This window comes from Eulemur rufifrons, chromosome 21, assembly GCF_041146395.1.
Source record: "Eulemur rufifrons isolate Redbay chromosome 21, OSU_ERuf_1, whole genome shotgun sequence".
In the NCBI taxonomy this organism is placed as follows: Eukaryota; Metazoa; Chordata; class Mammalia; order Primates; family Lemuridae; genus Eulemur; species Eulemur rufifrons.
The window spans coordinates 13399878-13424844 of record NC_091003.1 but is presented as its reverse complement, the minus strand read 5'-3'; the positions used below and the strand labels follow the sequence as shown (position 1 = coordinate 13424844).

General features: G+C 54.8%; 1 protein-coding gene across 5 annotated transcripts; it reads left to right on the top strand.

Moving 5' to 3' along the window:
* Nucleotides 1–5558: 5558 nt before the first annotated feature.
* MSI1 (musashi RNA binding protein 1) lies at nucleotides 5559–24728 on the top strand. 5 transcript variants are annotated; one of them, XM_069497225.1, is made up of 14 exons: nucleotides 5559–5617; nucleotides 5787–5827; nucleotides 6393–6471; nucleotides 6571–6655; nucleotides 9573–9614; nucleotides 11205–11297; nucleotides 14826–14874; nucleotides 16036–16118; nucleotides 16683–16800; nucleotides 19236–19316; nucleotides 20558–20614; nucleotides 23333–23401; nucleotides 24026–24213; nucleotides 24687–24728. In XM_069497225.1, the coding sequence occupies exons 1-14, from the start codon at nucleotides 5559–5561 to the stop codon at nucleotides 24726–24728; spliced, it is 1086 nt and encodes a 361-aa protein (XP_069353326.1). The 5 variants fall into 5 exon arrangements, with proteins under 5 accessions (XP_069353326.1, XP_069353327.1, XP_069353325.1 ...); XM_069497226.1 differs by having other exon boundaries at nucleotides 6390–6471; nucleotides 24059–24213; XM_069497224.1 differs by having other exon boundaries at nucleotides 6390–6471.
* Nucleotides 24729–24967: the final 239 nt, after the last annotated feature.

Sequence of the window (24967 nt, the reverse complement as noted above, 5' to 3'; positions counted from 1 at the left end):
CAATGCTTAATAATTTATAGATAATAGTAATAAAGGTAAAAGCAAAGTGCTATGGAGAAAAGAGAGTAAATTCATTTTGATGGATAGGCACTGGGATCAGGGAAAGGTTCATACTAGGTAAGTGTTGTTTTTTGAAACAGCTTTATTGAGACATAATTAACACACCATCCAATTTACCCACTTAAAGTATATAATTCAATGTGTTTTTTGTATATTCATAGAATTGTGTAACCATCACTCTAATTTTAGAATGTTTTCATCACTCCAGAAAGAAACCTGTACCCATTAGCAGTCGCTCCCCATTTCCCCCCAAGTCTTCCTCCATCCCCCAAGCTCTAGGCAACCACCAGTTTACTTCCTGTTTCTGTGAATTTGCCTATTGTGGACATCTCATGTAAATGGAGTCATAAACTATGTGGCCTTTTGTTTCTGGCTTCTTTCACTTAGCAAAATGTTTTCAGGGTTCATCCATGTTGTACTATATATCAGTACTGTAATTATTTTTTTATTCATTTTTTTTTTTGAGACAGGATCTCCCTCTATCACCTGGGCTAGAGTGCAGTGGCCTCATCATAGCTCCCAGCAACCTCAAACTCCTGGGCTCAAACGATCCTCCTGCCTCAGCCTCCAGAGTAGTTGGGATTATGGGCACATGCCACCATGCCCAGCTAATTTTTCTATTTTTTGTAGAGACAGAGTGTCAGTCTTGCTCAGGGTGGTCTCGAACTCATGGCCTCAAGTGATCGTCCCACCTTGGCTTCCCAAAGTGCTAGGATTACAGGTGTGAGCCACCTTGGCGCCTGACCCTGCATTCCTTTTTATAGCCAAGTACTATTCTATTGAATAGAGCTGATGGACAGCTCCATCCTTACCTTTCCCTAGTGCTTTAGAGTTTTTAAGGTACTTTCATATCCATGATCGCATTTAAGTCTTGTAGCAACTCTGAGAGTAAATGGAAGCGCAGAAGACTAAGTGGTGTATCCCTAGAACCACCCAAACAGAAACAGCGGTAGTGCCAGGACCACCCTGCGGATCTTTTGACTCAGTCAGGTGTTCTCATTACCCCAGGTGATAGCCTCCTGGCTGACTCCAGAAATTTGGGAGAAGGAAAAAGTAAAGAGAAAAATTAGGGCAAAAATGCAGGAGATTGAAAACCTATGTCTACATAAAAACCTGTGCTCAGATGTTTATAGCAGCTTTATTCATAATTGCCAAAACTTGAAAGCAACCAAGATGTCCTTCAGTAGGTGAATGGATACATGAACTGTGGTACATCCAAGCAGTGGTCCCCACCCTTTTTGGCACCAGGTGACCAGTTTCATGGAAGACAATTTTTCCATGGAGGGGGGAAGTGGAGCTCAGGTGGTGATGTGAGCAATGGGGAGCAGCTGTAAATACAGATGAAGCCTCACCGGCTAGCCCACTGTTCACCTCCCGTTGTGCGCCTGGTTCCTAACTGGCCACGGACCAGCATCAGTTTGGGACCCAGAGGTTGGGGACCGCAGATCTAAGGCATGGAATACTATTCAGCACTAAAAAGAGATGAGCTATGAAGCCATGAAAAGACATGGAGGAACCTTAAAATGCTTCTTACTAAGTGAAAGAAGCCAATCTGAAAAGGCTACATACTATATGATTCTGTTATTGAAAAGGCAAAACTGTGGAAAAGGTAAAAGGATCAGTGGCTGCCAGGGGTTGGGGAGAAGGGAGGGATGAACAAGTGAGGCACAGAGGACTTGGGGGGCAGTGAATCTACTCTGGATGATACTACAATGGTGGATACATGTCATCATACATTTGTCCAAACCCATAGAATGCACAACACCAAGAGTGAATGCTAATGTAGACTATGGACTCTGAGTGATAATGATGTGTCAGTGTAGGTTCATCGGTTGTAACAAATGTCCCACTCTGGTAGAGGATGTTGATGGTGGGGGAGGCTGTACATGTGCGGGGGCCAAGGGTATACGGGAAATCTCTGTCCCTTCCCATTAATTATGCTGAACCTAAAACTGCTCTAAAAATAAAGCCCATTTACAAAATACCAGGAGAAGGTTGTAAAATGGACCGATTATAAATGTATGGCTCCTTATCAGCCTGTGATACATTTTCCCTTCTCTTGCACGGACAAGAAATGGGATATTCTGGGTAATTCAGGGCTTTGCTTAGGTATTGCATTTTCAAAGGATGAGAACACAGTGAAATACTCTCAACACTAAAACCACATGGACCATAATTTAATCTTTAATTTTGTTGTTGTTGTCTTTCTCAAAGGCTCTTCAGTATATTTTGGAGCTGTGTTTCTCCAAGAGTGGTCCAGGGAAAACCTCAGCTCTCTGCCTCATTTGATAAAGGTACTTGTTTTAAAATGCCATTTTCTGAGCCCCTATCCACCCTGAGTCTACTGAAAATCACTAGGTGATTTTATGCACGCTAAAGTTTGGGACCCACAGTTTTAGAGTAGTGAAAGTCAAAATACGAACATCAATTATCATTGCACTCAAGAGATGCAGACATTCTGCTTAAATAAGAGTTCTGGATTATAAAATACATTCACACACCTCATCTCCTTCAAGTCTTTGCTAAAACATCACCCTTCCAGTAAGAATTTTCCTGATTTAAAATTGCATAGCACCCTCTTTCCCATGCCACCCACCCTCCCTATCACCCTTCCTTCTCCATAGCACTTACAACATCTAACTGAGCACACCACTTGTTTCTTTATTCATTCACTCACTCACTCACTCATTCATTCATTTATTTATCTGACTCCTGTCTCTAGAAAGCAAACTTTACAAAGGTAGGTGCTGGGAATACAGCACCTAAGACAGTGTCTGGTATACACAAGGTGTTCAGTAAATATTTACACCAAGTTGCCTCTTAGTGCTTGGGCATCATTTGCCCCACTGTCCTTCTTGAGAGGATTAAAAAAACTGTAAAGCAAATTATTATTTTATTCTTTGATGCTGTGTGTGTGTAGTACTAGAGAGAAAGAGCTGGAACCCCATCCTCTAATCTCTTAATTCTGGAGTCTGGGCCAGTTGCTCTAAAGATCATTTTCCCTTAATACCGCTGAGATCCTCAACTACTATGAGGATCATGTATTTACAGCTGCATTGTCCTATAAGGGCTACTCCTAGAAGGACTTGCTGCCCCTACTGTGAACAAAGTGGCCTGAAGCTGCGAGGCTGAGATAAACCTGCAGTGGGAAAGGACTTCTCTAAGCTGACCCCATATGTGACTCTGCTACAAACCCGGTATTGACAAAAAGAGGTAGAGGCTTCCTCCTCCGAGGTCCTGAATGAGGATGCTAATAAATAGATCCTATCTCAAGCTATTTCTTACACAGTCTTGGCTGGCCCTGAACAAATGACCGTCACCCCTTTCCTGTCCTCCAAGCCACCTGCCCAACAGCACCAGCACACAAATCAATGCCCATGAACACCTGGAGATCCTCACTCCCTGCACTTCTCCCCTGACCCCATTTTAAGGTCATACCTGGGAATGGTCAGTTCCCTAATGCTGCAGATGCCACCTGCTGACCCTCATCTGTGTCTTTCTTCCAACACACCCGATGTTCCAGTTTGTGTTGGGATGCCCCCAGCATCCCCCCAGGGGATGCTGAGAAACTGTGGGGCAGAGGGGAGGATGAAAACAGGAAAAAGCAAGTTTGTTGCTAGTGTTATGCTCACAGGGTGGCAGGATATACCTGCTGAGCACTCCCAGAAGGTCCCCAAGGAAACCATTACTGTGAATCTCTCATGTTCTTCTAAGTATGGTAGCTGGGGTGGGGGGAGGGCAGGTGTGCTAAGAAGAGGGGGATGGGCACCCTTCCAGGGGTCAGTTATGTCGCCCAGACCTGCTCTACACATTAATAAAAGGTGGTTGGATACAGGAAGGATGTGAAGGTAGGTGCAAAGGGCTTGTCACCAAGGGTTGTCACAGGGTTACACTGGGTGGATTAAGGTCTAAGGTCGGCGGGGGAGGAGTGGGAGGTGAGTTGGGAGGGAGGGGCTTGTGAGACCCCCAGCAGGGATGGGGATGAGGGTGTTGCTGCCTTAGCTTCCTGCTTTGACCCTTTCTGGGCTGGTTTCTTTCTTGGCTGGATCCTTGGCTCAGATATGGAGAGGTGGGATACGAAGAATGACCCCAACTCCCCCGGCGATCCAGAATGGACTTTCTCAGGGTTGTTTCCAGGCTGGAAAGAGGGAATTGGGGGGAGTTGTGAGGTGGTTCCCGGGAGCACTGGGTGAAAGTACTGGGGATCCCAGAGACCAGAAGGTGGGGGTGGGGAGGAAGGTGTTAGCCTTCATGGGAAGTAAGTCTCAAAATGAGACAGACGGAGGGAAGTAACTCCAAACGCAGTGGGTTCTTCCATTCGGACGGGGTGGAGCTTAGACCCCTGCAAAAGAAGGGGGTCATTCGGAGGGGAAGGTGCACAACCGAGCCAGCAGGTTCCTAAACTGGAAACCGGAGCCTCTAAGGGGCACTGACTTCTCCCCCAGCCTCGGTGGGGAGGGGCGGTGAGCTTCTGAAACCGGGTTTCCCGAATCCGGACGGACAGGAGTCCGGATGGGGCTGCCAAGAGTGAGCCAGGGAGGGAGAGAGACAGGGGAGACTCCTCACACTGGGGGGTGAGGGTGGCGGCAAACTGGGAACCCAGGCGTGGGGTGCGGGGTTTTCTCAACAGGCCATAGGGTCCACAACCTTGGGCGGAAGGGATTTGGGGGAGCTGAGGGGGACTCTCAGTCTGGACCTCAAGGGCTGAGGAGGGATTGAGGAAACTGATGCGGTTTCTACTGGGGTGCTGAGGGAGGCTCCCCACCCGGGACGCGAGACACTGAGAGGGTTCCCCAAATGGGACATGGGATACTGGGAGTGGACTGAGGACTCTAAATTAGAGCCCTGGGGTGGGGGGGACTCTTAGGTTCGGAGGAAATTGGGGGCTCCGAGGGCGGCTTCTCGCTCCGACTGGAGAAATGGAAGGATTCTCACCAGTTGGAACGTGTGAGGATTTGGGGGCACGAGGGCTGTCTCCCTCCCGACCCAGGGAGATGGGGGAATCTCTTAATTCTGGATATTGGGGACCAGGAGGGAGGACTGGGGGGGGTCCCCGATCCGGAACCGAGCTACCTTGAAGGCACCGGGAAGCGCTTCATTCCGGGAGGGCGTTCCCGCGGCCGGGCCCCCGCGCCGGGGTGGGTGGGGGGTGCGGCCGCACCCTGGTCCCGGCCCGCACCGGGATTCGGGGGTCTCTCTCGGCCCCGGGGACCCGGGAGCCCCGCGGGAGGGGGGTCCCGGCGCCGCCGCCTCCGCGGGCGCCCGGGCGCGCGGGCGAGCGCCGGGCTTTATGCGCGCAGGGCGGCGGGGGGAGGAGCCGGCAGGTCGGCCCCCGGCGGGCCCTCCCCTCGGCCGTCCCCGCCCGCCCGCCCGAGCGGGGTCGGGGGAGGGGGCAGCATGGCCTGTCCGTCCGGCCCCCTTCGCCGCGCTCCTCATCTGCCCCGCGCCGAGCGCCGCCGCCGCCGCCGCTCCGCTGCCCGCGCCGCCCGCGGCTCCCGATGGAGACTGACGCGCCCCAACCCGGCCTCGCCTCCCCGGACTCGCCGCACGACCCCTGGTACGGCCCGGCCCGGCCCGGCCCGGCCTGCCTGGCCCGCGCCCGCCCCGGCCCCGCCAACATGGCCGATCCGGGTCGGGCCGGGCCTCCCCGGGGCCCGGGCCCGCGCCCCCTGCGCCCTGGCGCCCGGCGCTCACGCGGGCCCTTTGTGTCTCTCCTCCTCCCGCAGCAAGATGTTCATCGGGGGACTCAGTTGGCAGACTACGCAGGGTGAGCGAGCCCGGGAGCGCCCGCCGGCCCGGCAGGGCACCCCGGACCCCCTGGCGCCCCGGACCCGGACACCCCAGCCCGGCCCTGCGCCCTGCTGACCCCGGGCGCCCTCGCGCCCTCTTTCGCGCCCCGCCCGGGGACCCCGAGAGCGCAGGGCGATCCGCGAACGCACACGGCCCAGCGGGTGGAGGGGAGCAGAGGAGGGTTTCAGGGGGCATCGGGGGGTGGGCTGGGCCCCCGGGACCGGCCGGCGGCAGCGCCAACTCCGCTCGCACCTGCGGCTCAAACTTTTGTGAGGCTGCTCCCGGAGCGGCGGGAACCCGGCCGGAGCCGTCCCCCCTCCAGCCCGGCTCGGCCCTCGGTTTCCCGGGGCCCGGGTGGGCGCTAGGAGGCTCCGCGGGAGCCGGGCGAGGGCGGGAGGGGGGCGGCGGCAGTGGAGAGCGCGCGGGCAGCTTGGCGCGGGGGCGGCCGGGCCGCTCCGGGGTCACCGGGGGCAAAGGACGGGGGAGGGGGGAAGGGCGCGGGGGCCCGGGCTGGTCCGAAGGCGGGTGTGTGGTTACAGAAGGGCTGCGCGAGTACTTCGGCCAGTTCGGGGAGGTGAAGGAGTGTCTGGTGATGCGGGACCCCCTGACCAAAAGATCCAGGTGAGCCCCTCACCCCCTCCTCCTGCTCCCGGCTCGCCCCCCTCCACCCGCCACTCACTGCCTTGTAACCATCTGCCTCTCCCTCACTACCGCGCGCAGGGGTTTCGGCTTCGTCACTTTCATGGACCAGGCGGGGGTGGATAAAGTGCTGGCGCAATCGCGGCACGAGCTCGACTCCAAAACAGTGAGTGGCCCTCAGGGCTTCGGGGGTCCTTTGGGAGAGGGAGGCTGCCGGAGGAGAGGGTCAGGACTCTCCCCAGGGGACAGTTGGACTGGGTCCGTGAGGAAGGAGGAGGGAGCTTTCTGAGTAAGAGGGCTGCCATGCTCTGAAACTTTGTCACTAGAGTTGGGGGGAGAGGGAGGAGAAAAACCCCAGGCCTGCGATGAGATGCTACGTGCCCCCTCCTCTATATGGGCGAGGGAAGAAGCCGCTGCCGCCCTCTTCCTATAAGTACTAATCTTGATGCCTCAGAGCAGAGCTTGGGGTGGGGCTAGGTCCCTCCCCTGGCCCAAATTGGGTGAGTCAGGGTTGCAGTGACCCACCCGGTGGCTTCTCTGAACTCTAACTAGTATTTGGCTCTGCGACACCCCCCCCACCCTTCATTCCAGACCAATGGCAAAGCATCACTGAATCCCCCTCCCTCCCTTCCGCCCTCCTCCCCTGACTTTTGGTCAATGAGCTCCTTGCTTTGTGTGGAAGACAGGGACCTGCTTTGCCCAGGAAGGGGATTTATGAGACAGGGCACAAGCTTGCCTGGAAACGAGGCTTCTTCAGACTAGATTTTAGGAGAAGCTGCTTGTTTGGCATTCAAACTCCTGGAACATTTTGCTTCTATCTCAGTGCTCCCCAGTGTCTTAAACCCTGCAGGGGGCGCTGGCCAAGGATTGGCTCAAGGGGAGAGGAAAAAGAGAAAGTCAGGGGTTACTTTGTGATGGCGATGTCTGTCTGCCAGCGGGCTGGGACAGCGTGCTCTCCTCTCTCCACACTCCCCCACTCTCCCCCAACCCTGGGCCTCCCTGCTTGGGTCAGTCACTGGCTCCTGTTTACCTGCAACAATAGCTGGTTGTGCCCAAGAATTTGTTAAATTACCGCCTGTCCCCAGCTCCTGTTATCTCTGCCCAGTGGCTTCCACTCCTGCTCGCAGTAATGAGCAAATGAGGCCAGGCCTCAACTTTGCCGGCTCTGAAAGGATCTTCTTGGCGCTGCCTGAGTGACCCAAGCTGGAAATGGAGAGACAGTGGCCTATTGTTTTTGGTGATTATCTGCCATCAAGCTGCCTGTTCTCCTACCATCTCCTGTCCTCAGAATGCACCGATGGCTTCTGCAGTGCTCGGGAAGCTGAGATTTAGGGGCTGGGGCTGGGGGGGCGGAGGAGTGGGAGATGGATAAGAGGAAAGAGAAAGAAGGAGGAAGGAGGGTGAGATGAATATCCTTAGGAGATGGAGACTGAGACTCGCAAGGGCAAGGGCTTTGTCTGTGTTTGGCGTCCCCCAGCCTCGGCAAGGGGGTGGGAGGAGGTTTACTGTGGGGAGTCTATTTTGGGTTCTAACTTTCACCTTTTATTTACTCGTTGGGTTTTATTTATGTTGCCAGCTGTGAGTCAGAGTGGAGGTGGGGCGTGTCAGGATTTGGGTGTCCGTGGGTCTGTGGGTACGTGGCTTGGGTACCGTCTCCCCATCAGGGTCTGGGCAGGGGGACTGTGTGTGGTGTGTTGGTGACTGGGAAGGCTGCTTCTGGGAGAAATAGTAGTATGAAAATGTCCATAGAGGTATGGAATCAAAACTTGAGATGGGGTAAATGGGCCACTGGGATTTTCCATGGGGCCCAGTGGGCTTCACAGGAGAGGAGGCATTGCCCTAGCATTGGTTGTGGAGGTTCCATTTCTGTGGACAGATTCCAGTCGGGAGCCTCTAGGAGGCTGATCTCTGGTCCGTGCCATTCAGACAGGGAGAAGCCAGAGCCAGTTGCCTAGAACGAGGCTGAGTTTTGAACAGAAGGAACTTTGGGAAAAGATAGATCTTCCCTGTGATTGGCTGGTGAACTTATGAATGATGTCCACCCATGTGGGTGGCAAGAAACTCTGGCATGACCCAGCCCCATAGGCCCTGTATTGATCACAGTGTGGCATGCCCTGTCTTTTGCTGTTTGTCACTACGGCTACAGTACCCAGGAGCACCCAAGTGCATCTTGATTTATCCCTCTGGTTGTTCACAGCCAAGGGCAAAGGTGGCCTGCCAGTAATAGCACCTTTGTTTGTGCCACGAAGGACAGTTCACAAAGGGCTGCTTTCACCCACGTTATCTCATTTGATTCCCCACAGTCAGTTGCTCCTGGGAAAAGCAGCTGTGATTGTCCCCACTTTGCAGATGGGGAAACTGAGGCTCAGGGGGTTCAGGTGAGTTCCCAAGATCACAGGCTTGGCAAGAGGCCCAAAGTTTCTAAGTTCAAGTCCCATGACCTTTCACGTGTGACCGCACGCTGTGGCATTATCAGGGAGCTGTTTGCTCGGAGCCTCGGGAGGGCTGTTAGATGTTGATAGTACTGGGGAAACAGAACTGAGCCTACTCCTGGTGATTAGGAACTCTCCTCTTGTGGCGTTTTGCAGGGAAAGAGGATTTCCATTCACATTCATTTCTGTTATTCCTAAGCCGAATTGCTGCCTTATCTAGACAGGTATCTGTGTGAAGTCAGCTGAGCAAGGAAGGCCCTCCACTCACCTGATACTTGAAGGAATAAGACTTGGCTTACTTTTGTTGTTGTTGTTCTTGCTGTGAAGTAGACAGCATCATAATCTGCAGATCACCCTTTGAGGTGTGTGTTATTTGCCCATTTTGTAAGTGAACTTGACCCTGAGGCTCAGAGAGCTGAAATAACTCATCCACGGTCTCACAGCTGGGAAGCGGTATAAACAGGATTTGAACCCAGCACTTTGGTTTTAAGGCCTAAATGCTCAACGACTACACTTTCCTGCCAGAGGCTGTTGTGGTTGCTGTCACCTTTGTGTCCTGGGACAAGAGAGGTCCTCGGGGCTGAAGGCTGTGTGGTCATCCATCTGAAGTGCCATAACCAAGACCCCGTCTACCTTTCCCTTCTCTTCCAGATTGACCCCAAAGTGGCCTTTCCTCGGCGAGCACAGCCTAAGGTAGGTGTGTTTGTGTGTGGGAGGAGCTCGAATACCACAGGCAACTCTGGACAGTGATTTTCCCAGCATACTCTGCTATGGAAGATGCTTCTAGAACCTCTGGACCATTTCTGGAATAGGCTGGGGTGGGAGGAGGGGATTCTTGATGTCCTTGCTCTGTGGGCTGAAGACATTGTGCATCTTTCCATCTGAGCTCTGGGGTGGACTGGAGAGGGGCTGCATGTGGCAGGAGAAAGGGGGTCCCTCAGGATTCACTGTCCTTATTTGAAGCCAGTACAGTTTGGAGCCTGAGTCTACTTCCAGCCTCACAGATCACAGCCTTGGTGCCCAGGGCCTCAGGGGTCAAACACAGGACAGACTTAGCCCTTGAGGCTGAGCTAGGATTCAGGCTAGGGAGCTACTTCAGATGCCCTTGTCATCCTCCTACCCCTGCAGAGGGAGAGGGGACCACAGAGGCTGTCACCTGTTGTCCTTCAGCTTAGGTTTCTCTGGCTGATTTTCTCTCAATTGCTCTCTTACCCTGGTGTTCTGGCGAGTTTTCTTGGGGAGAGGGGCAGGGTGTGCAAAAAATGGATTTTTGAGCACTTGGCCAATATAGTACTCAAAACTTTTGGTGCAGGGCAGGGGCCTAAGATTCTATCTTAGGCCACAGGGCAACTAGCCAGGTCTTAAATTTTAAGTGATTGGATATAGGGGACAGGAGGAAAGACTGATTCCAGTACCAGGGGTCAGGACCCGTGAGATTGCTGACTTACCATGTGTCCTAGGACAAAGTCCCTCTCTGGGTCATCTCGGTTTTCCCCTATGCAAGGGGGTTGGTAGGAACTAGAGTGCTTTAAGATTCTGAGTCAGTGAATTCCATCAAGGCCCCCAGCTCCTGCCAGGGTGAAGGGAGAAGAACAGTTTCAGGAGACAGGAAAGGGGCATCTCTGGAAGGGGTCCAGCAAAGGCCTGAAAACAATTATGGAGCAGGTATTCGAAGGAAGCCACACCAGGGAGCACATGGTCGGAATTGGGTTAATTCCATTAAGCAGTTTGGTGACAGAAGGTGCTTTAGTGTTAGGATGGGGCTGGGAATTGCCGCGGATTAGCCATGCGCTCCTGGGGTAATTAGGACCATGTGTTCTTCCTAAAACAGGGCTGGGGCCACGGGGCTGCCAGAGGTTGGGTTGGGAGGAGGTCGATGAGGAAAATGTCGGCGTTGAGTTCAGGGAGACCCTGTGATGGCCCTTGGCATCTCCCAGGAGTGCTGGTGGGGTCTCTGAGTTAGGCTGTGGGGCTGGGGCACTGGCCCGCCCCCTTCCCTGTGGTGGTCCTTAGGGAACGCATTTTCTGGACATAGTCCCCGGGGAGGGAGGTGGGAGGGAGGAAAGCTCAAGCCAGCCAGGGGATGGGGTACACAGCTGCTCATGACAGGCCTAGAGGCAGGGGTCCAAGGGGGAGCTTGTGGGGGGGGGGGGCGGTTCTTCCAAGAGGCTGGGGCCACAGAGAGCTTGTCAGCTGGCATCCTGGCAGGGGGGCCTGAGCCCCTGCTGGTGGCGGTAGGCCACAGGACTCAGATGCCCACTTTCTCATTCCCTCCCCTAACAGATGGTGACTCGAACGAAGAAGATCTTTGTGGGGGGCCTGTCGGTGAACACCACGGTGGAGGACGTGAAGCAATATTTTGAGCAGTTTGGGAAGGTGGGTCTAAACCGAGGGTGCTTGCTGGGGGTGCTTGCTGGGGCTGTGAATACACTGTGGAACGTGTCGGTAGCAAGCGGGGTCCAGCCAGGTCATTCCAATTCCTGCAAGAGGTGAAAGGGGGACTGGGTCCTGCTGTTGGGGAGGCCAGGCCCGTCCCCCTTTCAGGCTCCTGGCCCGTCTATGGGCCTCAGACTCTGACATCCCCAGGGAGAGGAAGCCACACAGTAGCTATCCCTGTTGTTGCTTTTCCCCTGTATTTTTCTCTCACTTATCTTCATGCTCCCGAGGGAGGCTGCACTCCCGCAGCCAGTTCAATCCAGTCGCCCCTTGGCCTCCTGGGAGTTTGCACCTGTCCAGGCCACTGGCGGGCGGTTGCACCTTCCCCCACCCTTCCTGGTGAGGATGATAAGGAGGCAATAAATGTGATCCCCAATTGCACTCAGCACCCTGCTTGCACAGGTGGGGAGCTTGGGGCAGGAGCTGGGGGGCAGCTGACCCCCTAGATATTGTGGGGAGCTGGAGAGGGCACTCCCAATCCCTGATCAGGCCCAGAGGACTGGCTCTCAGCTCTGAGGTGCATGGAGCTTTAATTTCTGGGGCTATGAAGAGGTAGGTGTGGCGACATCAGACAATAGGGTGTCCTCTGAAAGGTGAGCAGTTTGAACGTCAAGGTCCCATGGGGGAGATGGCAGAGAGAGGCCCAGGTTTGAAGTCTGGGGGTGGAGGACTGCTGCTTTGCTTGGGGCTGGGGTCCCTGGTCTTTCTTCTCTTAGGTGAGACAGGCTAGAGGCTGGGTCTCTCCTTTCCCATCCAGGCAGACCCAGGGGGACGTGGCTTGGGAAATGGGCTTGGGAGCTGGGGGACTGGCTGGTTGGGAGGTCCCCTGGCCCGCGGACGCGGGCCGTGTGGCGGCCAGAGGCCCCGGCTCAAGGCACCACCGTGGGGACCGGGGTGCAGGACTGAGGGCAGGTCGAGCGGGCCTGGGCCCCAGAGGGAAGGGCGCTCCTGGGAAGCAGCAGGCCCGGCTCGGCTCCGGCGGGGTGTCTTTGTGTCTGAGCGCCGAGCATTAGAGCTCGCACTAATCTGATCCAGCAGCTGTGATTGGAGGCCGCCTGCCCCCGGGGCCGGCGTTGCCATGGCAACCGGGCCCCAGGAGAAGCCGTCAGCGGCCGCGTCTTTTGTTCGGGCCTAAATCGGCGTTGGCATGTGAAACCGGCCCGGGGAGGCCAGGGGGAGCCGGAGAATAGGCTGCCAGGGAGCGAGGGGGACAGCCGGGAATGCCAAGGGCCCCGCGGCGGGGGGCCCCCCGCCCGGATCGAGGGGCCGCCGCCGAGGGGGGAACAATGGTCAGCCGCCATGGCTGCCACTCAGGCTTAGCGGCCGCCGAACTTGGCGGCTCCCACTGGTCAGCAGGCCTCGGCCGCCTCCCCTCCCCCCGCCCGATCCCCCCTGCCCTTGGGTTCCCATGGAGACCAAAGCCTATTAAGGACACTGGGCCGGGAGCCTCCCTCCCCTCAGCTGGCCCCAGGAGGGGACACCGATGGGGGTACCCTGGACCCCCAGCCATTTACCTTGCCCCCTGCCCTGGCCTCAACCCCACTGCCCCTCTAGGGGTCTGTGCAGCCACGGCCCAGTGGCTTCAAGGGCGGAGGGGCCAAGGATGGTGGACTTGCAAGGTCGGGTGGAGGAAGGCGGGAGGGCGGTGGATTTGGGCTGAATCGGTTTGTAGGTCGGGCAGGAGCCCAGGGCTGTAGGATTAGCAAGAAGGGTGTGGTTGGTTCTTCCGCTCATTCATTCATTCATTCATTCAAAAAATAATGATTGAGCACAAGTCAAGGTGCTCCATAGGACGGTGGTCATGGTCCTGACTGACACAGATGCTGTCCTCGTAGAACCTTCCAGCCAATAGTGCCGGGCTGCTCTCTCTCTAGCTTTGCCACTCTCCATCACGTGACTGTGGGCAAGTCCCTCCCTAATAAAGATAATAATAATGGCCATTATTTATTAAGCACTTACCGTATCCCAGGTACTGTGAGGAAAGAGTGTTACATGCACTGTCTCATTTAACTCCTTGCTATGAAATAGACACTATTACGCCCATTTCACAGATGAGGAACCAAAGTCATAGAGACATAAAGCCACTTGCCCAAGGTTACCCAACCAGCAAAAGCAGGATCCAGGGTTCCAACTCAAGGCTGTCTTTCTCAAAGCCTGTACTGTGATCACAACCATTCTTGTCGGGTTTCTGTTTTCCACTGGTTCAGGGAGGCGTGAGGAAGATGTGCTGAACCCCGAGTGTCTGTCCAGTTTGCACGGTCCAGATGATTTGAGATTGGGACTCAGTGTAGGTCCCCATGGGGGGCTGCAGGGCCCTCAGGGCAGGAAGCTCCTTGGGGATTCTTCAGGGACCTGGCTGCCTCCTGGCTCAGTGGGGTCCTGGTTCTCCCCAGGGGGAGTCAGAGGCCTGCTATAGCTTGATGCCTAAGGAGAGCTGGAGGACCACCCTAGTTCAGGGTCTGCCCTTCCCACTTGAATGAGGCAGGGGAGGCCCCTTATAAGACAAACAGAGGGGAGGAGTGGGGAAGAGGCTGTGAGGGAAGTTTTCCTTTATCCTTTGGATGCCTGGCCATTTGGGGGAGGGTCAGGGGCCAGCAGGGGGTGGGGGCAGATTGGGGTGTGTATCAGAGGCAGGCCCTGATTTACACCAGGGGTGAATCAGACCTCAGCTAAGAGGGCAGGGAAGAAGCACCAGATGCAGGCAGAGGAAAGGAGGTAGGATTTGGGAGAGAAGCTGAGGCCTTTGGCTGTCGTGTATCTAAGGGGATGTCTTGAGGGAGCAGCAAGAAGAGGAGACTGGGGTCTACGAGAGGGTGGGTAATGAAGACGCTCCCCCTCCCTCAGTTCCTTTCCCCTCCCCCAGCCAGTGGGAGGCAAACAGCCCAGGCACTGAACTCTACTTGCTTTAATTACAGCCTCTAGCAAAAGGAAACCTCAATTAGAGGAAAAGATCTGTACCAGGAGAGGGGAGTCCAGTCTGGCTGCTGTCCGCCTGGCATTTTACAAAAAGGGAAGAGGCCTTTGCTTCCCCGTCTCCTAATCTTCTTCCCATATTTCCTTCCCTAGCTCCCACTCTGTTCTTTCTCCTCCCCTGCTTGGTCTAGGTCTTGCTGTGTGACCTTGGGCAGGTGACTTCACCTCTCTGAGCCCATTTCCTTATCTACACAATGGGGGATCTTACCATGCAGGGAATGTTGGGAGGATGATGGGGCAAAATGCCAGGCACATATTTGGCATATTTGGAGCTTAATAAAGGCAGGCTAGTCCATTGAGAACCTGGTGGTTAGCTATCGGGTGATGCGGTGTCCGGTGGGGTTGCAGAGGGAAAGTTGTCCCCTGCACAGGGAGCAGGGACAGGTTAAAGCCTAGAGCAGACAAGAGGGGAGCAGGCTGTGGGAGCCCCTGCCCCTGGGTTGTGGTGGAGGCCCCTGGTGTCTGGAGGGTCCTCCATGGCAGGCTCTGTTTCAGGTGGACGATGCCATGCTGATGTTCGACAAAACCACCAACCGGCACCGAGGTGAGTGTGGCCCCCCTCCCCCTTCCCAGGCTGGGCCCTGTGGTCAGCCAAGGGGCTGCAGGTCACAGCTGCCCTTTCATCTCGCCTCCTGACATCCTATCGCTGAGGATCGGCATCCTCTCCTGGGCCTGGCCTTACAGAAGGCTTTTGTCCCGCCGTTTCCTGTGCTAGAAACTTGCCCAATTGCAGACACCCAGAGGAGCTGGGCATTCACCCCCTCCCACCACCCCACCACCAGCCAAGCCTTCCACCCCTGCCCTGGCTGGTATCTGTCTCTGCCTGGGCTTACCTTGTGCCTGGTAACCAGAGCTGAGGCCAGGCCGCCCCAGGGTCAGGCTGACGCTGCAGCCCCGGGCAATCTGCTCCTGCCCAGCCCCCATCCCCTACTCCGTTGCCCCTGGACCTGGGAGCATCTGGGCCTCCCTGCGTGCACTGCCTGGTTGTTTTTTTCCCAAGGGCCTTACCTTCTGAGAAATCATTTTCCAGCCCCTGGGGCACACCCAGGAGGAGGCAGGGTTATTTCTCCAGTTGCCTCAGGGCTTTGGGTCTTTTGGTCTGTTTTGGGCATGGGGTATGTGCTGTTTGTGTGTCTGTGCGCGTGTGTGAGTGTGAGTTTGTCTGTCTGAATATTCGTGTGCATCTGGTATGTCAGGGTAACCGCATGTGTGGAGCACCAGTGAGTGTCTGTGTGATATGTGGGTACCTAGGGGTGTGTATGGTACGTTTTGTGTGTGCCCACATGTCATGGGCATGTCATGTGCCCACATGTCTGTGTGCATTTGTGTGTTTGGGCATGTACACCTTTGTATAACTTTCAGTGAGTGTGTATTCTTTCTTATCTGTTTGGAAAACATCTGGGGAAGAGAGAAAGCACGTTGAATGTATTCTCGTTGCAGCCCTGCCACTTTCTAACTTGCTGTGTGACCTTGGGCAAATGAGTTCACTTCGCTGAGCTTGTTTTTCTCACCTGTAATTTGGGACTTGAAACCTTGTCTCAGCGGGTAGTTGAGCAGCTCCTAGGCTGTGGGCAGAGCCTTTCATTAACTCTCAGACACTCTCCAGAGAGAGAGGGGCGGGGATATTGGTATGACCTGGGGTTGGGTTTTGACCGTGACCTGGCTCTGGTTCTGACCCTGCCTTTGCCCCTTGTCCAACCTCTAGGGTTTGGGTTTGTCACATTTGAGAGCGAGGACATCGTGGAGAAAGTGTGTGAAATCCACTTCCATGAAATCAACAACAAAATGGTGAGCCAGGGTTGGATGGGATGGAGGCGCGGGAAAGCCTGGGGCTCCGTAAGCATTCAGTGAACTATTGTACGCAAAGCCATTTACACAGTACCTAGTACACAGTGAGTGCTTTATAATGGTATCTATGAAATTATTAATAAAGAGGTGGCGAGGCGCGGTTGCTCACGCCTGTAATCCCAGCACTCTGGGAGGCCGAGGCGGAGGATCATTTGAGCTCAGGAGTTCGAGACCAGCCTGAGCAAGAGTGAGACCCCATCTCTACTAAAAAAATAGAAAGAAATTAGCTGGACAACTAAAAATATATATAGAAAAAATTAGCCGGCCATGGTGGCACATGCCTTTAGTCCCAGCTACTCGGGAGGCTTAGGCAGTAGGATCGCTTGAGCCCAGGAGTTTGAGGTTGCTGTGAGCTAGGCTGACGCCCCAGCCCTCTAGCCGTGGTGACAGAGTGAGACTCTGTCTCAAAAAAAAAAAAAATTAAAAAAAATAATAATAAAGAGGTGCCAGGGAACAAGAGGGACAGTGACCCTAGGGAGGACTGACCGCTAGGTCTCCTTGCAGGTGGAATGTAAGAAAGCGCAGCCAAAGGAGGTGATGTCGCCGACGGGGTCAGCCCGAGGGAGGTCTCGAGTCATGCCCTACGGAATGGACGCCTTCATGTTGGGCATCGGCATGCTGGGTACGTGCTAGGCCTGCACCTGCAGCTTCTTTCCGCCCGGGACCGCTCCCAGGACTGGCAGGGGCTGCGTGGGTGTTGCTTCTCTGTGGCCTGCCCTCCTGTCTGAGTCACTGGGCTGGAGTGGGAACTGGGGAGCTGTCGGGTCTGGCAGTCCTACCCAAGGTGGGCTGGTTTGCTTGGGGGGTGCTGCCCTCTCGTGGTAGCCAGAGGAATGGTCCAACTGCTCCGTATGAATTGGCCCTTCTGTCAGTCTGTCCATCCCTCCATCTGTCCATTCATCCAGCTAGCAAATAGTTACTGAGCAACTGTATATGCCAGGCACTGTGCTGGGAATTACAACAATGATTTTCCTGGGAACTTTATGGCCTGGCAGGGAAGACTAATAAGTAAGAAGGTAAATAGATTTTAGGTGCAAAAGTGTAGGGTGCTAAGGGAGCATGAGCGTGGAGAACTTGACCAAGACTTAGAGAAGCCGGAAAAAAAGTTGCATTTAACTTGAGTCCGTGGGTTGAAGAGGAGCCAGTTATGGGAGGGCTGGAGAAAAGGGAAGGGGGAAAGTGTTGCAGGCAGAGGGAATAGCACTTGCAAAGGCCCGAAGGCAAAAAGAAGGCTGCCTTTTCTTATTCAGTCAACTAACATTTACTGAGCAGCTTCTGGGAGGCAGGACCTGCCCTCGGGCGCTCCCCTTCAAGTGGGAGACAGGAGTAGATGGGCACTGTCACCACAAAGTGATAGGAGGCTGTGGGAGGCCCGTGGAGACACTTAACCCCCCCTGGAGGCTAGGGAGACTTCCTGGAGGAGGTGAGGGCTGCGATGGGCCTTGGAAGTTGAGCAGGAGTCAGCTATGCTCTGGTTCCAGGACTGAGCTTGGCCCCCTGGAAACTCCCATCTCCCTGGAGGGATCAGATGTGGACATCTCACACAGAAAGAGAACAGTACAAGGAGGTCTTTATGCCAGGCACAGCGGCGGTGCTCTGGGAATTCAGAGGAGGGGGCATGGCATGGGCTCGAAGGCCAGGATTGGGATCACAGAAGAGGTGGGGGAGGGGAGCCTCCTCCAAATGGGGCGCAGTCTTCCTTGAAGTTTTTTTTTTTCTTTATCTTTTTATTTGGAAGCAATTCCAAACTCCCAGAGGAGTTGTAAAAATAAAATAGTACAGAGAGCATCCATATACCCTTTTGTCAGATTCACCTGTTGTTAACATTTTACCCCATTTACTTTAACATGTTTATGCTCTCTATGTGTATATTTGCATGCGTGTACATGTATGTATGTACACAGATATACGTGTGATTTTTCCCTGATCACTTGGGGGTTAGTTACACGCATCATGGCCCTTTATTCTTAAATACTTCAGTGTGTGTATTTCCTAAGATTAGCGATATTCTTTAACGTAACCACAGTTTAGTTATCAACTTCATACATTTATATTCATACGATATTTTTATCTATTCTACTTTCTATTTTCCAATGTTATCAATTGATCCAGTAATGCTCTTTATAGCATGTTTTTTTTGCCCTCCCAGAACAAGATCAGGTTAGAATCAGGTATTGCATTTAGTTGTCCTGTCTCTTTTGCCTCGTTTGATCTAGAACATTGAGAAAGGTATTTTTTAAGGAGATTCATGAGCTGGTTTCACCACCATTTAAAGGGTGAAAAAAAAGAGAGAGAGAGAAAGAAATCCTCTAACAAATAGAGAGATTGGTGGTTAAGACGCTTGGAGCCAGTGAGATCTGAATGTGAATCTTAATTGTATTGTTATTTCTAATTACATGATTTTTTTTTTCTTTGGGAAGGCAGAAGCACTTAAATTATGAGATCAGTTCAGATCATGAACATAAATGCTAAGAAAGGGAAAAACCAGGGTGACATGATAGTAGTTGATGGGAAGTCAGACTCCCATAGGAAGACGTCTTGCACAACGAGAGGGACTCAGGCATGCAACCGTTCTAGGTGGTGGCAACCGAAGGTGCAAAGGCCCTGAGGTGGGAACGAGCTTGGCAAAGATGAAAAACAGCAAGGAAGCCAGTGTGACCATGTGGCTGGAACAGAGAGGGAGGGGCAGAGTGCAGGAGTTGAGGACAGGAGTGAGCAGGAACGACGCACGAAGGGCTTTGGTAAGGGGTTTGGATTATTCTCAGCCAATAAGCATCACCTTGTTTGACACTTACTTATAGTGTCAGCTTCCTTGTCTGTAAAATGGGGCTCCTAACAGTACCTATCTCTTAGAGTGCTTGTGAGGTTTAATGAAATAATAAAGTGTGCAGTGTGCTCAGCACAGGGCTTGGCATGCGGAATGGATTTGGAAGGTCCGACTGACGATTATCCGTGATACGAGATGGCACAGGGGAAATGAGTGGCCCAGATCTTTCCCCGCTGAGCAGGGTCTGAGCTGTGGGCAGGACATCTGACAATGCCCCCTTGCCCCATCAGGCTACCCGGGTTTCCAAGCCACGACCTACGCCAGCCGGAGTTATACAGGCCTCGCCCCTGGCTACACCTACCAGTTCCCTGGTAAGTCCTGCTTGGTGTCCCTCTGCTGCCAGCATGTCCCCAGTTCCCGGGCAGTCTGACTCCTCGGGGTGGTATCTGGGGGTGCATGGCTGGGGGTCTGCCTGCTGGAGGCTTGGAAGGAAGGGCATGTCTGAGGAAGGAGGGCCTCTCCCCACCCACCCCCTCCTCAACCCCTCCCCAGAAGCTGGGGACAGGAGCTCCCAGCGTGGCCCTGCATGGCCCTGTTCTCTCCCAGGCTGTTCTCTGCCTTTCTCTTCCTGCCTTTCTGTCCACCCCACCCATCTCCAGGGTTGCCACTTCCACCAAAGAGGGCCTCGGGCTTGTCGGGGGGGGGGGGCCTCCCTGGGGGCCTCTGTTGGCCGTGTCTTCCTGGACACACTGATAATGACCGGGTGCTATGCCAGCCAAGGTGCCACACTGAGACCCTAAAAGCTGAAAAACAATTGAAAAGCATTGTAATCACCGCCCTCATTTGTAATTCAACATGAAAGTAACGCTAGAGCTTAAAATAAGCAGTAGGAAGCCCAGCGAAGTTCTGGACTTTCCCACCATGACTACTCAATGTTGTTTTCTGTGAAATACCAGCCACGAAACTCTTGCAAGGCTTTTTATTTATCTACTTATTTGTGGTCTTATTTATTTGGAGTGTCCCTAAGCACTTGCCTCCTCTGTCCCTGGCGCTGTTCAGCTTGGAATCCTTCCTATACATTATGTTGTTTATCTTCCTAAGAATCTCATGGGGAAGCGACGATTACCCCCCAACTTATAGGTGAGGGAACAGGCTCAGAGGGGGAATGTGACTTGCTAAGATGACTCAGGTAGGAAGTCGTGGAGTTGGGACCCGAACCTGAGTCTGACCTATTCTAGGGCCGTTGCTTTTCATCAAGCAGCCTCCCCATTAAAAAAAAAAAAAAAAAAAAAAAAGGAGAAGCAGAGTATTCTGGGAGATGTTTTGGTGCAATTCTAAGCCTTTTAAGAAAACACCCAGAACTAGCTTTAGCACTGCCTCATGCCCAGGGTATAGGTGGCAACTCTACCCTTTCTCTCCTTCTGTCTCTCTCTGTCTGTCTCCTTCCCTTCCCTTGCCTACTGAGAATCATACTGTCCCCATCCCCAGCTCTTGGGTCCTGTGCATGGCCTGTCCCCTCACCCAGTGTCCCTGTGGGTGCATTTGTCCTCCCTGGGCCATGCCTGAGGGGCCTCCCCTGCTTATTCCTAAGCTGTTTTACGTTTCATTTTAGAATTCCGTGTAGAGCGGACCCCTCTCCCGAGCGCCCCAGTCCTCCCCGAGCTTACAGGTCAGTCGCTCGGATTTCGTACACCTCGCAGGCCACACGGGGAGAAGGAGAAGGGGCCCAGGGACCTCCCTGGGGAAAGCTAGCGGGACCCTTTTTTCCTGCCCGCCAGCCCTCGGTGCGGGGACACAGTAGACTGTGCCTGGGCACTGGCCAGTCTGGGTAGCTACATGGCCCTTAAGGGCGGGGCACAGGGCCAAGCCAAGCAGATGGAGGCAGAGTCACTCATTCATCCATTTGGCAAATATTTATCTAGCACCTCCCGTGCGCCAGGCACCGTGGCGGCTCTGGGATGCAGCGATGGACGAGCCAGGGTCTCAAACTCATCGCCGAGTGGGCCGGGTGGGGACTCCTGCAGACTGGAGCAGGCGGGCATGCCTGCACTCGGTGCCAGCCGGCTCCTGCCAGGAGGAGATGCAGACTCGGTACTCTCGGGTCTTGTTTTGCCAGAGAAGCCAGAAACCCAGCTTTGCTTTCGTAGGAAATTTTTTATTATTTTTAAATATCAGCACCAAACTCCACATTTTTACAACACCGTGGGCCAAATGACACCTATCCAAGAGCTGAATCCAGCCCCAGGGCTGCCCGTTGGTGACTTCTGGGCAAGTGGGTGCTTGGTCCGTGGGGGCCGTGTCTCTGGCTGGAGGCTCCACGTGGGCCAGCGGGTGCAGCCGGGGGGCCACAGCCGGGGTGCGCTGTGAGGGCTTTCTCTGTCCAACCTGCTTCTCCTTCACCCACCCCCGGACTCTCCCCCACCTGGCCGTGTGTGGAGGATGTGAGCATGGATGCTGCCTTAGATGAGATCTTCCTTCCAAGGGGTGCTCAGGGGTCCCCCAAAATGGGGGGATGTGAAGTTAAATGGGGTGAAGGAAGGGGAGGAAAGAGAACTACAGTCATGGAGGTGACGAAGGCTTTTTCCTGAGCAGATGGAGAGTTTGACCAGCAATTGGAGGGTTAGGGTCCTGGAACGGGGTCCTTGTTCCTCATTTAAGGAACAACTGATATTGTTGAGGACCTACTGTGCGTGGGACACTCTGTCAAGCCCTGGGGGCAGAGTGGGGACAAGACAGAGGCAGGCCCTGCTCCTACAGAGCTTGCAGTCTAGAGAGGGAGACAAATACTTATTATACCAACAAGGCATTCTTTACGGCGCAGCTGCTCTGAATTTGCTTGGAGGAAATGCTTAAATGGACCCAAAACCAGACCTCAGAGCCCAGCCTTGGTCTTAAAAAACTTGGGGGAAGAAATGTCCCCTTTACAGAGATCTCGGCAGGGGCAGGAATGGGTTCAAGGCTCAGCAGTTCTTGGATGTCTGGGGTCTGAACTTTTCTCTTGCCTTGACAAAAAGAAACGGGTGTTTTGTTTTTTTTTTTTTTTTCCATGCATTCAGTAAATATTTATCATGTCAGGCGCTGTTTCAGGCACTGAGAGCATAACAGTGAATGAGACAGACAAGGTCCCTGCCTTCCTGGAGTTGATACCCTAAGGAGGGTGAGGTCATACACAAGTAAACAAACAAGTAAATAAGGTATTTTCAGAGGAAAACAAAGCAGAGAGGTATGCTAAGGCATTGGGGTTAGGGGTAGGGGGCTGCTAGTGCGGGTGGTCAGGGAAGGCTTCTTAGAGGAGGTGACGTCTGGGTGGGAAGGAACCAACTGTGTGAAGATCTCAGGAAATACTCCTCAGAGTGCAGGAATCACGAAGTCCTGGATCTGAATCCTTGCCAAGAATGTTCTGGGGCCTTGCCTGGGGTCCCTAGCTCCAGGTCTAGTTCCAGTTCAGGGCCAGGGTCACAACAGCCTCAAGGGGCGCCTCTTGGGATGGGAGACCCTCGCTCCTCGCAGGGGCTGGCAAGGCCACAGCTGAGCAGTAGGGGGCACTCACCTCAGTCCCCGAGCCCCAGGCTCAAGCCCCACCCGATTATTTAAGCAGAGGTCCCTTCTCCTTCCGACAGTTATTAAACACCTGCTGTGTACAAGGCGAGGCACTAGGCACTGGAGGTGAGGGCAGACAGCAAACAAGGGGGTAGCAAGGTGCCTGCGTCTGCAGGAGCCATGATAGGAAGGGGCGAGGGAACCTGGGGGAGGGAGAGGTTGCTTCTGGCAGGTGCCGGGAAGGCCTGCCCTGAGGGGTGCTCTCGGGAGGAGGGGTGAGGGAAGCAGGGCGGGCAGTGGAGGCACCACAAAGCCATGGCCTCCACTGGGGCCCAGCCTCAGCCTCACCCCGCAGGGGGCTCCGGCGCCTGAATTGCACCAGCGTCCTCCCACCTTGCGGCAGCAGGCCCTGCTTGCTGTCCCCCGTGAGAGTCAGTCACCTGGTGCTGGGAAGAGAGATGTCACCTCCTGAGCATCTCTGGCCTCGGTGGCCCCTGTTCTGCCAAAGGAACTCCGGAAAAGGGGGCAGCTTCTAGCCACACACAGAGCAGCTGGCTTGGGCGCCCTGCCCCCACCCTCTGTGGGTTTGGGGTTGTCCAAGTGTGTCCCTTGAGTCCAGGGGAGAAACTGAGGCTGAGCTGCTTGCTGTCTTCTACCCTTTTCCATCCATTCCACGGGGCAGGACACAGATGGCAGTCCAAGGCAGCTCTTTCTGCTGGACCCTGGGGCCACACCAACCCCTTTGCGGTGGGTCCGGCTGGAGAGGCTCTGCCTAGAAGGTAGGGGCCTCCTTCACCCACCTCCGCCCCCCACCGCCACACTGACGTGCCCGTCCCTTTCCTTTCAGCCATTCCTCTCACTGCTTACGGACCGATGGCAGCGGCGGCGGCAGCAGCGGCTGTGGTTCGAGGGACAGGTGAGGCCTTCTGGGGTGCAGGAAGCGAGGGGAGGGGGTTCAGGGAGCGGAGAAACCCAGAAGGGAGGGGAGGTGGCCGCCACCACCCCTTTGCAGAGGGACTCCTTTAGTCGTTTTGTGTGCTGGGCATCTCCCTCCCCAGGACGGAGACTGAAGGGGACTCTGTCCTCCAGAGCCTACAGGCCGATAGGGCTTCGGGAATTAAAAAGGCCATAGTACCGACGCCTTGGGGGAGGCCAGGGGACACACCTAGGAGAAAGGGGCTCTTCACTCTGGATTTGAAGGCGGAGAAGAGGAAAGTGTTTCCGGCTGAGGGAACAGTGTGTGCACAGGCCTGGAGCCCAGTGATTGGGGGACAGTGCAGGAGTGGGGCGTGGGGAGCCGGAGGTGGCAAGAGCTGGGTGCCAGGAAGACAGTGGGCATTTCAGTGGTCAGGCAAGGAACGGTGGCTGTCTGGGCTAGGATGGCAGGGGGCATGGACTTAGAGAGATCTCCAGGAGCTGGACCCCCGGGACCTGCTGGGACGTGGGGGTCAAGGTCAGGGTGGGTGGAACAGGTTCGAGGGGGTGCCTCGGGGCAGCAGTGGGTGCCAGGGTTATCACTATCTTCTTTCTGGGTTGCCAGGCTCTCACCCCTGGACGATGGCTCCCCCTCCAGGTTCGACTCCCAGCCGCACAGGGGGCTTCCTGGGGACCACCAGCCCTGGCCCCATGGCCGAGCTCTATGGGGCGGCCAACCAGGACTCAGGGGTCAGCAGTTACATCAGCGCCGCCAGCCCCGCCCCCAGCACCGGCTTCGGCCACAGTCTTGGGGTGAGTGGCTCGGCCTGGTGGCCTCCATCTCACACCCCCACCTTGGGAGACCCCAATGTTGGGGGAGGGAGAGGCCTTGTCTGTCTTCCGGGGAAAAAGGAGGGCGAGGGAGGATGGATGGGGAAGGAGTCCCTGGGGGGAACAGTGGGCGTCGTCATTCATTCAGTGGGCACCTAGATACCGCCCTCTGTATGCCAGGCACTAGTGGGCTCTAGGGTTGTGCAAATGAGCCACATACCATCTGTGCCTGAATGGAAGTTAGATTCCAGCTTGGGGTGCCCTGGTTTTACCAGGATACTGGTTATGTGCAGATTCCCAGGCCCTACCCTAGAGAATCTTCTAGCAGTGGTGGCGATTTGGGTGGGTAGAGGAGGGTCTGTGCTTCACCTGAGGTTTCCTATGGAGAGAGAAGGAGCCCCTGGGCTTTGCCTACTTTCCCCAGGAATCTAGGAGTCAAATCCCTTTCTTTTCAGGGCCCCTTGATTGCCACAGCCTTCACCAATGGGTACCACTGAAGCAGGGGACCTTGGCAAGAGGTGAGGAGGTGGGGAGGGGCGGGAGTGGAGGTGGCATTCGGGGAGCCGGGGTCCCGGGCTGTCCAGTCTGGGACACAGACCCCAGCCCTGCCCTCGGGAACCCACAGTACTCGGAGCACACAGACCTTTATACCAGCAGTGGTCAATAAATGTATGAAAAGCCGCTCAACCTGTGACATTTTAAAACATAAATCAAAACAGCAATAAGGCCTCACATT